This window comes from Rattus rattus, chromosome 1 (assembly GCF_011064425.1).
Source record: "Rattus rattus isolate New Zealand chromosome 1, Rrattus_CSIRO_v1, whole genome shotgun sequence".
Classification (NCBI taxonomy): Eukaryota; Metazoa; Chordata; class Mammalia; order Rodentia; family Muridae; genus Rattus; species Rattus rattus.
This window is the reverse complement of record NC_046154.1, coordinates 212,051,416-212,066,915: the sequence shown is the minus strand read 5'-3', so window position 1 is coordinate 212,066,915 and position 15,500 is coordinate 212,051,416. Positions and strand designations below refer to the sequence as shown.

General features: G+C 39.3%; 1 protein-coding gene across 1 annotated transcript in view; it reads left to right on the top strand.

The window, feature by feature from the left end:
- The first annotated feature begins 148 nt into the window (after positions 1 to 148).
- The window catches only part of Dcaf13 (DDB1 and CUL4 associated factor 13), a 33,654-nt gene continuing 18,302 nt past the window's right edge, over positions 149 to 15,500 (top strand). The window contains exons 1-6 of the mRNA XM_032914590.1: positions 149 to 315; positions 5,697 to 5,896; positions 6,364 to 6,471; positions 10,337 to 10,426; positions 11,545 to 11,700; positions 15,061 to 15,138. Of these exons, the coding sequence (XP_032770481.1) occupies positions 246 to 315; positions 5,697 to 5,896; positions 6,364 to 6,471; positions 10,337 to 10,426; positions 11,545 to 11,700; positions 15,061 to 15,138 (702 nt within the window). The 5' untranslated portion in view covers positions 149 to 245. The remainder of the gene's footprint in view (positions 316 to 5,696; positions 5,897 to 6,363; positions 6,472 to 10,336; positions 10,427 to 11,544; positions 11,701 to 15,060; positions 15,139 to 15,500) is intronic.

Here is a 15,500-nt window from a genome sequence, read left to right as displayed (position 1 = left end):
TAGCCCCGCCCACAGCTGCGCGCGCTCGGCCCCAGGACGCGACGCGAGCGATAGCTGAAGGACCGCCCCCTCCAGGTCCTTGCCTGAGCGACTACGGAACGCCAAGGGGGCCAACTGAGCCACACTGCGGAGCCACGTGACAGGAAGAAGCCTGCGGAAGGCGGAAGTAGTGTGTCTGCGTGGAGGCCGGGTTAAGTCGAGCTCGGCTTAAAGGCTCGAGGAGTCCTAGACCCAGAGCCGCCAAGATGAAGGTGAAAATGCTGAGCCGGAACCCTGACAATTATGTCCGCGAAACCAAGCTGGACATACAAAGAGGTGGGAGGAACTGGAACCGAGGAAGGAGCGTCCTTCCGGATTCCCTGGGTCTGGGCTGCTTTGGAACAGTAAAAGGGGCGGGAGGCCAGCGCTCTGGTCTTCCCTTTCCGCTTAGGCTACTATGTCCATACAGGGCTTTTGAGGAACTGAGTTGCGGATGACTTATCCCTCTAAGTCCCTTGTAAGAATTTTCCTCTAGTAGGAAGTAATTGCGTATAGGAAGAATGCTTCCTGTTTGGCCGTTCTGTGTTCAGGCTTCTAGCTGTTCGAAAGTGGAGTTTGAGCCAAACGCACGAGTCAAGCGTTCTCCGTTTGTTTGTTTGTTTGTTTTTAAACATTTTAAAGCTGCGCTTTGGGCACTTTACAACTTTAGATTATCTACTTCTGGGTATGGAAAGGAAAGAGGATTAGAAGAGATTTAAAACAGCATGTTTTCTCATAACTACTCTTGAGAATTTGAGGAGAGAATGGTTAAGATGAAGTTGGTGAGTTTTATTTATCTTGATTGGTCTGTTTCCACTAGCATGCCGACCCTTTATAAGTTATTTCTTGGTAACAGAAATGACAGGAGACTAATCTTGTATGAGCCGACCATTGTAACTGAAGACAAGAATAGATAGAACTAAGGCATAGAAAAGAAATGGAGCCTTTAGAGTAAATGAGAGTGAGAGTAACTCTTGGTTACTAGAGGTTCTCCCCCGACCCCTTCAGCATTGCTAAGGTGTGGTGCATGGTCCCTATTCCCAAGGTGTTTTAACATGGTAATATTTCTTAAATGAACAGTAGATTTGTCACTAGGGTTTGATATTATTTTGAGTCTTTTGAACTCATTGGGTTTTTTTTCTTCCACTTTCACCAATCAGTGCATTGCTGGTACATAGCTGTCATGGTTTGTATGTGTTAGAAGCTGTGGCCCTGTTGGAGTAGGTGTGTCACTGTGGGTGTGGGCTTTAAGACCCTAGTCCTAGCTGCCTAGAAGTCAGTATTCTTCTAGCAGCCTTCAGATGAAGATTTAGAACTCTCAGCTCCTCCTGCACCATGCCTGCCTGGGCTCAGCCATGCTCTTGCCTTGATGATAATGGACTGAACCTCTAAATCTGTAAGTCAGCCCCAGTTAAATGTTGTCCTTTATAAGAGTTGCCTTGGTCATGGTGTCTGTTGATAGCAGTAAAACCCTAAGACAGTGGCTTACATTACCCTTGCCAATGTGGGTGCATTTCAAGCTTTGTCTTGGAGCTGTACCTATGGGAAGCTTTCTCTCAGCTGTAATCTTTACATATGTATTCCCTGCACTTGCCCTCCCTCCTAAATCTCAGCATCCTCTTCTGTGTTTCTAGTACACATTGTTTGGATTTCAATTAGTTGTCACGTTGTCTCATGACTATATGTTGATTAACAGGCTTTCCCATCATACTGAGCTTGTAAAGAGGAGGAAGAATCATATTCCTATATGCACAATAGCTACTTTGTAAGTGTCTGAATGAGTGGGTGACAGTCTGGACACAGAATCTCATGCTAGGAGATAGATACAGCCCTGTTTGTTGTAGTAAGATCTTTTTTTCAACAGTATCTCCCTATTTTTATAATAGAAATATAATAGCAAAACAAAGATAGAATTTCTGGAGTGCTATAAAATATAAAGCAAGAAACACATCTGTTATATTTTATCTAGTGTTATTTCCTTGTAAATTTTATGCAGGATTTAAATACTGAGTAAGTACTGATGAAGCTTTATTTTTGAAATATCCTCTAGAATTCTGATTTGTTTAGTTAATGTATAAGAGCACCTTATACAAATATATGTAGTTTTATATGAGTTTTTAACTATGGTATCCAGCACTTATGTATGGCAGGTGCTATATTAGTGTTAGTTTTTTGTCTGTGACCAGATGAATAAAGTTGGAAGTGCATACAGTGATTGTGATTTAGAAGACAAAGTGAACATTGTAAAGGGTGCATGAGGTTTGGGTAGATTTAGGTGAAAGTTGTCCTGATGCAAAGGCTATTGTATAGAAGGAAAGTGCACGTTGGTTTTAGGTGACAGGGAGTGAAGGTACTTGAACTGAGCTCCAGGAAGTACTGGAAGCTGATGAGACAGTGAGACTAAGTTATAGAAGACCAGAAGGGGGCTAGCCTGGTCTACATGGTGAGTTCCAGTTTCCACAGGCAAGCTAGGGCTACATAGTGAGACCCTGTTTACAGACAGGGTTGTCTAGTTTCTATTTATGTGATATTTAATAAACTTACAACTTCATTAAGGGGGCTAGGCTGGTCTATATAGTGAGTTCCAGTTTACATAGTGAGTTCCAGGCAAGCCAGAGCTACATAGTGAGACCCTGTTTACAAACAAACAAGGTCGTCTAATTCCTATTTATATGATATTTAATGAACTTACAACTTCATTTCAGCCATATGCTGTGTATCCTGGGAAGAGTAGGGTTGACAGGGAGGAATTGCTTCTGCCTTTAGAATAGCGTAGCATGTTGTGGTTTACATTTGTTGGGTGGTATAATAATTTATAGAGCGAAAGGAAAGACTGTAAAAACATTTGTTGTGGTAAATTATTTTTTAAAAATCTTGTGTGGTTCAGAGATTCTTCTGAAAATACACACTTGTGTAAAAATATAAAAATAAAAAAGTACAGTTGTCTTTTACCTCACAAGGTCTGCACCATGGTGCCCCAAGATATCTGCTAGATATCTTGGCAGAAACACATCCCAGCCGCACATTTTCCTCCACTCAAACCCTCACATAAAAGAACACACAACACAATAATCTTAGATCCAATTGATAAGATATAATTGCCCACTTAAACATACAAAGCCCGGTACCATCCATCCCTTGAGAACATTAATAACAACCTGTAAATATACAGAGCAGAATCTTAACTTCCCCTGCCAACCATGGCTTCTCACCCTCTCGTCTCCTGTTTCTTCCTTTCTCTTCAGTCTCCTCCTCTTCCTTCAAACTTCTCTCCTGCCCATCCTTCCTTCTCCTCCAATGACAGGCTTCCTTCTATCCTGTACCTGCCCCTCACCTGTACTTTACAAATTCAATGGGGAGAAGGTTCTGGTGAAGTCACCTGATTCCTGAGTTTGTGACTAGGCAGCTGTCCTTGGGGCAGTGGAATTAGCATCAAAATACAGATGACTTCAGGGCAAACCACCACACACTTGGAAATGTGTTTTCTATTTAAAAACTCTTATATGAAACGGGCTGTTTATAATGATGATGGGTTTTTGTTATCATCATTATAAGAAAATATTTGGAAACAGCATGATCTACCTTCTTATAACTATTAAAGTATCAGTTGTAGAAATAGCTGTTGACATCACAGTAGATCAAACATTTCTAAATAGCCTTTCAAACCTAGTGAAAATGACCAAAAAGTAAATGTACTAAATAAATATTGCCAGTTCTAGAGCTGTCAATATCAATGTGGACACCTTTCCTCTGCTTGGGTCTGCTTGTTTTTGTGAGGTACAGTCAGTTCTCACTCTGTTCTGCACTGAATGAACTAAACCAAAAGAGGTTCCTCGTGACTGCAGTCACCTGTGTGCCACAGAACAACATGCCAGCAAGAACTCGGTCTCCATTGATGTGACACTGTGTGGAAATCAGTGACTCTTTCTCCACTAAAATCAGATGTTAAGACACACATTTGGAGATGTTGAATTTTTCTCTCAGGGGACTTAATTAGAAACAAAATTTTAATGAAAGCCAAGCATCTTTAGTACATGTTTTTACTAAGTATACCAGCTCAAAAACTGTTACAATGAGACATACAATCTAAAGGTTTGAGGACTACTGCAGGGAGCCTTTAAAAGATTTTGATTGTGAGAATGGCATGTGCTTGATTAATCTGATAACAGTTTAAACTGCTGCCAAACCAAGTATGGTGAAACAGTAGTCCAGGGGTAAGGTACTAAGGGCTAACACTAAGTTAGCAGATACGTGGAAGAAGGGGAAGGGTGACTAGTTCAGTGAGGATGAGTGTTTGAGCTTTGGGATTGGAGACTGTGGAACATGGGATTCAGGAATGGCCAAGGTTTGAGCTTTATTGCATGTTGGACATTGTTGTGGTAAAAATTAATAAGGATTGTTTGCTATCAGTTCCTGCTAGCCGGTTCCGCTCAATCGGGTTGCTACTCTGCCACTTGGTCCTCATGCTGCCCTCTCTCGCTGTCTCCCTTTTAGCTGCCCTCTCTAAAGGCTCCCCTAGGCAATGGTTGCCACACCTGGCGCACACACACACACACACACACACATTTCTGGTTCTACAGGCCCTTTGTGTTCTCACTCTGAGTGGGCAACAAAACCAGATCTACACACTCCAACTGCATCTTAGCCATTTCTTTCACACACTGTACTCTTTAGCCCAGTAGAATCAAAGTCCCAGAGACTTGTAATTTAGCAATTAGATTTACATGTTAAATTCTCAATCCACAATTCATCCACACAATAAATTCACTACCAATTGATAAAGCTATCAACCACCCACCTAGACAAGATAAAGTTGATCGAGTTCACCTAAATCTGAACCATCCTTCTCTGTAGACTCCATCTTGATCTCCCTCCTTCCTCCTTCCTCCTCCCTCCCGCCTTACAAAAACTTTGTCCCTGCACTACTCTCTACTGTCCAATCATGTGCCACCTTGACATGAACCTACAGGATAGGATATACTGTTAGTGTGGAGTCAGAAAGCAAAGATAGCAGGGGGATGGTGAAGGGAAAGTGTATGTACAGATTGAATTTGGTTAGACATGGACTTAGATTAAGACAACTTGTTTGGCAGACTAATTAAGAAAGAACATGGCTCATAGGCAGGTTACTTGTCCCCTCTGTACCTCAATTTCACAACTATAGAGTGGAAGATAGGAATAGATGTAACCTGTGGGGTACTTTGGAGAGAATATGAGCTAAGAAAGAATCTGGAGTAGTGTGGGGAAGTCAGTGAGTAACCTCTATGTCAATGCTTTCAAGTAAGGGAACACATGTGAAGTGTTTGATAAATAGCAGTTGTATTACATAGTTAACATCACAATGTTGTGTGTCAGTGCAGTGCTTAGCATCTAGTACAAGCAGCACAACGTTTAGTCAAACAGAACTTTGTCATAGCACTAGGCTTGTTCCAGATACTGTACTAGGCATAGGAAGGAGTACAAATCTACTTGTACAGGACTATATATTTTATGATTTTCCCATAATTTGAAAAGGTTTGTAAGTGACTTGTATACTTTTGTGTCTTTCATAGTGCTAGGCAGAAGACAGGATTCCTAAGTAAAGGCTTATTGAGTAACAGATTACACAATTAGCTGGGGTTTTGCACAGGAAATAGTAAATGTGATTATCTTATTCAGAGAGATTATTCTTATTCCAGTTCCAAGAAACTATGATCCTACTTTACATCCTTTTGAAGTCCCAAGAGAATATGTAAGAGCTTTAAATGCTACCAAGTTGGAACGGGTGTTCGCAAAACCATTCCTTGCTTCCCTGGATGGTCACCGTGATGGAGTCAATTGCCTGGCCAAGCATCCAAAGAGCCTGGCTACTGTTCTTTCTGGGGCGTGTGATGGAGAGGCAAGTGTCACTTTAAAGCTTGTTTTAAACTAGCACACTCTATTACAAACCTCTTTCCTTTTCCCTGTTCTCAGTTTGACTTCAGTTTAATTCCTAAACCTAAACTCTGAAGTGATTTAGTAGTTTTCCATCCACTGACTGTTAAATGGTGTCAGTTCAGTGGTGTAAGGTTCAATTTGACAGTATATAAATTATCATGTTTATAATAAAAGTACTTGAATTTTTCACAGAAGTTGTTATTGATGACTGAACACTTAGTTTCCTAATCTGGTAAGGGGAAAGACTTTGAAACACTGTAGAATCAGCAGAGTATTTGACAGGTTGAATTTTTGTTGTTGATATATTTGTCCATATTCAATACATTATTATAATTCAGAAGATTTTGGTTTTAGTATTTAGAGTGATTCATAGCCTTTTCAATGTGGAATTTCTAAAATATTTTACATTTCGAGTTCTCTGAATCATAGGTTAAAATTTGGAACCTGACTAAACGAAAATGTATCCGAACAATACAAGCACATGAAGGTTTTGTCCGAGGAATATGCACTCGCTTTTGTGGGACTTCTTTTTTTACTGTAAGTGTACTTTTAACTCACTATCTCTTCAACTGCACAGGAAAGATGTAATTGTATAAATTATTTTCAAGTTCATGTATTTATTCCAATGGCCTTTGGAGCTCATTAGTACTAGAGAGTTTATTAAACCTGGAAAAGCACTAATTTTCTGTAAGTAATTCAACCTTACTCATACTTAACTATTTTTTGCCTTTTTATAAATAAGTACTTAACACCATTGATCTAATATCCTAAGCACTGAGAGGTGTGGTTAATGGGAATTAAGGCAATGACAGAATGATTGACGTTCTAAGGAAAATGTTTAGTGTTACGATGAATAATTTGTACTTTGTCAGCAAGGATTGGAGAGTATGTGCTCAGGAAAGAATAAATCCATAGCATATTTGCCGATTTTGAGTGTACAATTTAGTGACATCTGATGTGTATATGTCATTGTGCTACCATCCTTTCCACTTCCAGAGTTCACCCTGTACCCTAAAGCTTTGATCACTAAGTCATAGCTCCCGAATGCTCCTTTTAGCCCGCATAGTAGCAGCTCTTCCACTTTTGTTTCTCAGAATTTGGTTTTTCTGGGTGCTCCACAAACGTGGACTCAGGATTTTTGTATGTGCAATAGTCTAGGCCTTACTCAATCAGCATGATGAATTCAAGGTTATCTGTGATGTAGCATATGCTAGAAAAGTTTTTTTGAAGTTTTATAGTAATAACAAGTGATGTATTTATACCACATTTCTTAACCCATTCATTTATCAATGAACTTTTAGTTTGTTTCTACCTTTTTGCTATTATGAGTAATGCTGCTATGAACATTGATGTATCAATACTCGTTCAAGTTCATTGATGGTTTTATAACAGATGAACAACAGATTCCCTGCTATGCTTTGAGATGATTGCTTTGAAAGCAATAAATGCTCAGCTTGTAGGCAATTCTTATTGTTTGCATAAGCAACAATTGGGGGTTACCTGATGAATAAAACCTATAAAAGTAGTGATCAGTTTGAATAATGTTTTGGAGGCTTGATGAGCTTGTCAGATGACTGAGAGGTACCCCGGAAGACAGTCATTCCTGCCATAGAAAAGGAGAAGTCAGCAGTTACCAGCATGTTTATGGGCGAGGAAGGGTCTGGTATGATGAACTGGACTCACTACAGGTTATTTGTGTGAAGCTGACTGTCCTTTATAGGTGAAGTTCTGGGGCATAGAAGAAAAGTCAGAACTCACCCTGGCATCAATCATCTCTATAGAATTAATTGTTGAGGTATAGTATGATATCAGTATGAGGAAGAATGTCTCTCCTTAAGGAAGAAAACACAGTAACTACAGAGCAGATAGAACCGATAACACAGTGAATATGCCATAAATGGTAAAAGGAATTGGTAGCAAGCCAGAGCTGCAGGCAGCTAAGACTTTTGTTCTTCCCGTTGGCATTCTGGTTATTTTGAATTGATACAATAATATCCCAGCCAGACTATTTACAATATGTTTTTGCCCTTTTTTATGGAGCTGGGAATTAAACAGACTGTGCATGCTAGACAAGGCTCTATCGTTCAACTTCATTCTCAACCCTACTGAATAATTTTTGGGGGGCTGTGGTCATATTTTTAAGCATTCAAAATGAATTAAAGCCTTCTTAAGTATCTATCCATCAACAAATGAATAGATTGGAAAATTTTGATGTATTCAACCATTAGAAAAGGGGAAATCCTTTCTTTTGCAGCAGTGTAGATGGATGTTATGCTGTGTGATATAAGCCAGCCACAAAAAGAACACTACCGCATCTCACTTTTATATAGACTATAAAACACTTTAGTCCTAGATTGGAAGCTACAGGGGAAGAAACTAAGAAGATGTTGTTCGGTAATATAAACTTTGAGATAGGCAGAAGGAGTAAATGTGTGTGATACATGAATAGAATGTACATTTTAAACTAAATCCTGGAATATGGTATATTTTGAGCATCGCTAATAAAACTTTGAAATCCAGAACACTCTTGAGCCATCAGCATGATGCCAGAAGTGGAAGACTGTAAAACTGCTTCATATACAAAGAATTAAAAGCTATCATATGAAATTATCTTCAGTTAATAGGGCTGAAAAGTTTGTCCTTGAGTTCCCTTCCTAAAGAGTTCCTTAGGTACCTATGTGTGAATACTGCAAAGTTCAGAGCACTCCTGGTTCCAAGTTCTTCAGATAAGGCTGCTAACTGTTACGTAGTACCACATACATGGTTGTTTGTGCTATTAACCACAAGCCACATTATATTGCACATTCTAAGTTCTTACTTGACCTGTGTTAAACATGTCTGCTAAATATCCAAGTCTAAATTACCACAGTTTTTTGACTCACTTTGATTTGGGCTGAGGTAACACCAGTATAATCACTGTTATGTTTTCAGTGTCTGTAACTTTAGCACAGTGAGAAGCCATGATCTTGTGGGATGTTGAGAGCTTCTCCAGAGGTCGGTAGTTGGATCAGAAAGCTAAGTGAGGAGTTGTGTGACAGTAGAGAAGGGCTCTGTCTACTTCAAGATTATACAACAGTGCCTTCTCACAAGCATTTTCATGTTTTACCCTTTTTTTGCATTTGAAATGATCTGAAATTTATTGTGTATCACATCGTATTGGCTCAACTTTGTTCATCTTTTTATGTATGTGGCATGTATGTATCCATATGAATTATTATATGTGTAAAGGCCTCAGTATCAATCCCAGATACTAAGGATCTTTCTCAGCAGCTCCGACTGGAGGGCTAGTCCTACTAGCAGTCTTGCTCTTGGGATCCCGATTCTGAATTCTAAGGTGGAAGTTACTAGCGAGCTGCCGTGCCTGTGTGGCATTGACATTGATTCTGGGGATTGTTCATGTTGGCAGGGGAAATGCTTTAACTGCTGAGCAGTCTCCCCAGTCCTTGCTTTTTGTGTTTTGTTTTGAGACAGGATCTTACACTCCCTCCCTCCTCCCTCCCTCCTCCTTCCTCCCCTCCCTCCCTCCCTCCCCCCTCTCTCTCTCTATCTATATATATATATATATATATATAGAGAGAGAGAGCCTGATTTGTCCGAAACTCACTCTGTAGACCTGACTGGCCTCAAACTCACAGAGATCCACCAGCCTCTGCCTCCTCACAGCTGGGATTAAAAATCTTGTGCCACCACACTGGTAAAAGAGATTTAAGAACAAAACTACTTTATGTCTATGTGTATGCCTTGAGTATATGTGCATGGACTACATGCCTGCAGGTGAGACCAGAAGAAATATCTGATCCTTCAGAGGCAGAGGCAGTTGTGAGCTGTCTGATATGGAAACCCATCCTCAGACCTCTGCAAGAGCACTAAGTGTTCTGAACCTCTGAGTTCTCTCTCCAACCCATCCCACTGCTCCTTGGTTTGCTTTTTGTTTTGTTTTTTGAGAGATAGGAGAGGGAGTCATCCTCCAGTTCACTATGTAGGCAGCACTGACCTTAAACTCACCATCCTCTTGCCTTAACCTCCTCAATGCTGGAATTAAAGGTGTGTGCCACCGAACCAGGGTCAGACCTTTCCAAGTGATTAATCTTATATTCCAATACCCATATTATAGTAATAAGTTTTCTCTTCTGATTTGAAATACTATTCTCATGTGATCTAACTTTGATCTGTTCTTATCTTTTTGCTTTACTCATACTGGGGTTTTTGTTTTGTTGTGGGTTTTTGTGCTTTATATATTTGTTACAAATTTTTGTTATGCCAAAGTAGAAAATAAATGCATCGATAAATGTGAAAATGAAAGAGTGGTGTATGTTACTATTTGAAATGAGAGACTTGGCAATTTGATATTTGTGTTTACAGTTATTGGTCATTAGACTCATCATAAAATAACTGTGTGTAGGTTGGAGATGACAAAACTGTGAAGCAGTGGAAAATGGATGGACCAGGCTACGGAGAGGAGGAGGAACCGTTGTACACAGTGTTAGGAAAGGTACCAAACACATTGAATGATGCTTGGCCTATTAAAATTCTGTATCTCTTTTTGTAATTCCAAAAGGGAAAAAAATTAACAGCTGAGATGGTTTGTTTTTAATAATAATGCAACATTTTATGTGATTAAAGTTCTTTGAAGCTAAAGAATATGAACATCTCTTTGGTGTTCTTTGTAACAGAGTCTGACTTCTCGGTGGCTAATAAATACTGGCTGTGTTAGGTCATACAAGTCATATAGGGGATGCAATGAAGTAGTTCTTAAAGGAAGGCCACAGAAGAAACTGCGTAATGTTTGGAAAATAATGGCTTAGTTTCTCTCTGGTTTATATCTTCATAGATCTTATACAAAGCTCAGAATTTCTCAAAGAAACACAGAGTAGCATAAGCTTCCTGTGTAATCTTAGACTTCTCACAAATTGTTCTCCAAGTCAGATGGGGTCAGTTAGAGCCTAAGAGTGGTTTGGTTAGAACATGTGACTGCATGTTTTACGTAATGACTGCTTATATTCTTACGTTACACAGACAAAATCCTGAAGTTAGGTTTACTCTTTAGATATGTGCCTTTGAAAGCCATCATTTATTTCATTATCACACTAGTGTATATGTAGGTGATGTTTCAGGTTTCAACAAGTCATCAATATTCCTAAAGGGAGATGGAGGTAGGAAATGTGTGCAAGATGGGAAAATGCCCAGGTGTAACAAATTAGTAATTCCAAAGCAAATTCCATTTCATTTTTATAAAACGCCTTAGCATTTTATGATACTCTTTTTCCCTTTAAGGAAGGGTCTCAAAGAATTTCTTTAGGGGTTGGGGATTTAGCTCAGTGGTAGAGTGCTTGCAAGGCCCTGGGTTCGGTCCCCAGCTCCGAAAAAAAAAGAAAAAAGAAAAAAAAAGAATTTCTTTAGACTTACTCTAGGGGGAATACCATGATCAGTTAGACTTTTTTTCAAGGTGAAGCTATTGCATTCCAAAAATATAGGTGACTCAGTTGTGGTAGAAGGTGGTGGGAGAAGAGGGGAGAAATGTCTTTGTAGCAAGAATTTCTTTAAAAAATTTTAAAATATGCTGATTTAAAATAGTAATGAGCCTATGTAACACGCTCTTTGCTTTTAAAGACAGTATATACTGGCATTGATCATCACTGGAAAGACCCGGCCTTTGCCACGTGTGGACAGCAAGTAGACATTTGGGATGAACAAAGAACCAGCCCCGTGTGCTCAATGAACTGGGGATTTGACAGTATAAGTAGTGTTAAATTTAACCCTATTGAGGTAATGGTCTTTTTAATAATGTGTTCTGATTATTGTTTGCCATGAAATTGTATCCCTGTTTCTACATTTTAATGGCTTTCTAGCTTTAATGTGTTTTCCAGGTTATACCTGTGTTCTGTGAAATTTCAGCTGCACATCAGAGTAGACTCCAAATGAATACTTGGCTCCTTTTGGTTTTGATTTTGAGACAGACCTTGGATGGCACAGATGGGTCGAGTGTGTGGTCTTTGTGCCTAAGCCTCACATTACCTTTACTTTCCTGTGCTTTCCCTGCTCTTGTTTCATCAGATTGTACCGCTGTGCTCTGAGGAAGATGTTCCCTTTTCTTAAGCCTCTTGGCAGTCATGAAAGTAGCATTGAACATACTGTCCGTATTTATAATAATATGCATGACCACTTGTGGGCTGCATGATAATTACAGTTATTAGGTTTTCTTCTTTTGCTTTACAATCTGAGTTTCTTCCTAGTCTCAGTGGACTTGGAGGTCGGCTACTGCATGCTATATTTGTATGTGAACTTAAGAAGAGGGGCTGAACTGGGGGCTAATGTGTCCTTGGGCTCCAGATCTTTCTCTGATCTTTTTTTGAACACATAACAATAATGACCCTTATTGTCCAGAAGACTCAGTCAAGATGCTTTTTCTTTTGCCTCAGGGTTAATAGAAAGTTACCATGTTAATTTTTATAAGAGAAAATCCTGAAATGTAAATTTTGTACTCAGAGACCCAACGTGATGAGAGAGGGAGGGGAGGTTAAGCCGAGGTGGCAGAGTGTACTGACTGTTCATGGGGTGCTGTTGGGACATGATGTGCTGCAGTACAGTGTGAGCTTGGCTTGAAGTGCTGCCAAGAGGCAAGCAGACAAGGCTATCCTGCACTAGCGTGCTCCTGTATGCATGCTTCTGTGTGAGGCTACATACAGGTCTAGAGCAGGGACTGCCAGTGTATTCCCCACATGTTATAAAGCCTTTCCAGAACACAGGCAGACCCTCTTCCTGTACTATCTGCAGCTGCTTTTATACTACAGTGGAAAAATTGAATAATTGCTCTGGGAATCACTTGGCTCATAAAACCTAAAATACTTTCTTTCTGTTTCTTTATGGAAAAAGTTTGTTGATCCCTAGTCTGGGATTTCTGTCTGAGCTCTGTGTTCCTGGCTGCAGCCTCTCTCTCACTTCCCATATTCACTCTGGTTTTAGAAGTGAGCTCCGCCTTGAGAGGTAAGCCAGCTTTATTGAGCTTGGCCTTGAACACGAGAGAAGAACAGGCTACAGTTACAAATAACGTGTTAAAGCTTACCTTACTGCCTTACCACCCACCTCATCCAAGTCATAATTTTCTGTATTTATTTGTTTTAAATAGGAGATTGACTATGTCTCTGATTGTACTTTATAGGTTTATTGTGGGAAAAATTGTGATGATAGATATGAACATTTTAAACATCTTAAGTCCAAGGTGGCAATTTGTCATCAAACAACAGTAAACACAGATAGTGATTTCCTCCTTTTGAATTTCAAATATTTTCTTTCCTATTTTGATGAACATGTTAGAAAAGCTGAGGACTAATTTTAAAATCATAATTTCTGGTTATGGCCTTTCGACTATGTTTTTGAAACTTGCCTATTTGATATTTATTTGTCCACTGGCTGTTTTTTAATCTTATGACTTGACTTGGTGATAAAAGCAGATTATTTACATGTCCCCTACCCTGTGTGAAAGCTAATGGAAAGGGCAGGGCAGATTGCTGTGAACAAATAGAGTATAGTTATTTCCTCTATTCATTAATAATTAATTTTCTGTTAAAATATTAAAGCCTAAAATTCTGGTAAAACCAGAAGTTAATACTGAGGATCGCCGTATTTTGCAGTGTGAAAGTTTACATTCAGTCTAGGTGGAACTTTTTGCTATGTTCAGATCAAAGTCTTTGTTTTAGAAATTGACCCTTGTCTTGCCAAAAGTAACGTTATGAAAAGCCAGTAAAGGTTAAGAGCTTAAGGGGCAACTAAAAGACGTCTTCTGGGACTTCAGAGCTTTGTTTTTGAGACTGTTTGAGAAGGGAGCCCGGATCATAAACAGTTATGTTTTATTTAAACTGTATGCACACAGTAGGTGTTAGCTGGCCATACAGCTATTTAGTAAATAACTTTTACTGCTTTGTTTGCAGTAGGAAGTAACATTAGGCAGAAGCCAAGAATTATGGTACCTGGAATCATGAATAAGGAAGACTAGAGTTGCAGTGAGTGGGGTCCCGAGTTGGAGAAACAGTGGGTAAAGTGCCTGCTGTCTAAGCACACTGACTGATTTAGGATCCCAGCACCTGTGTAAAAGCTGAGCATGGAGGTGGGTCTGTAACCTACATTACAGGTGGCTACAGGGATCCCAGGGATTCACCAGTCAGCCTTCTAGCCAAAATGGTGAGCTGCAAGGTCAGTGAGAGACTATCTCAGAAAATAAGGGGGTGAGTAGGGGGCTGAAGCGATGACTCAGTGGTTAAGTGTACTTGATGTTCTTGTAGACCTGGGTTTGGTGCCCGGCCCCCGCATGGTGGCTCACAGCCATCTGTAGTTTCAGTTCCAAGTGATCCAGCAGCCCCCTCCTGAGTCCAGCAGCACCAGGCATGCATGTAGTACACAAGCATATATGCTGACAAAACAGTCATTCACACAAAATAAATGAATCCTAAAAGGGTTTTATAACTATAAAGTGAGGGGCTTGGGAGATGGGGGAGACAGCTCAGTAGTTAAGCACACTGCCTACATGCCACCAGCATGAAGCCTGAGTTTGATTCCTGGAACCTATATGGTAGGAGAGAAATCAGGCCTGTAAATTTGAGTCTTTAGGAAATATTGTTGTGTAGAGCATTTAAACAACTGTCTGATTTCATCCAGTTATGATAAAAGTTACACTCTCACATTACAGTGATATTGTTAAATTAAAAAAACAAAACAAAACAAAAAAAACAACCAGCCTTAAATGTCAAGTCATAAAATTGTTTACACTTTTGATTCACTAATGCTATGCCTGAAATTTTATGTTAAGGAAATTCAAATGAAGAGTTAAATTTTTACTGAAGTGTTACTTATAATAGCCAAAAGCAGTTAGTCTTAAGTTGAAGAGCAGGTAAGTAAATTGTGCTCTGCTATAAATAGGACACACTGTTATTACTGGAGATGTAACCATGAAAATACTTTACTTAGCTGAGCTTATGGGTGATATATTATATCCTCATAAAGTGGTATTGAGTGTAACAGCTTGAGGGCTTAACATAAATATTAAAGATAATTAAATAATTTGTGCTTTGAATAGATATCATTTGCTTCCAATCCTGGCGATTAATTGGTGATTGTTTCAATTATCTTTAGACATATCTCTTGGGAAGTTGTGCTTCTGATAGGAATATAGTACTGTATGATATGCGGCAAGCTACTCCTTTGAAAAAGGTGGGTTTCAGTCTTGTCTTTGTTTTATACAATTAAGGCATTTTATATATCAAATGACTGAAAAAATAGAATCAGTATTTCATAGTTCCTTTTTTATTCATAGAGCTGTTCTCTCACCCCAGAATGATGATATTAACATTCAACTCTCCATTGATTTTAGACTCTGTTTCTTTGTGACTTCCATAATGCTAGTACATTTTAGGCATCTAATTAATGCTTGCTAAATTGAAACTTTTAAAGTAAAAGGTATTTGGGAAAGGGGGCTTGATTATCACATGATATATGCATTTTATTCAAGACAGTTTTAGAACTCACTCACATAATGAACTATTTTAATTATATGCTGATGCTAGTTTGACTCT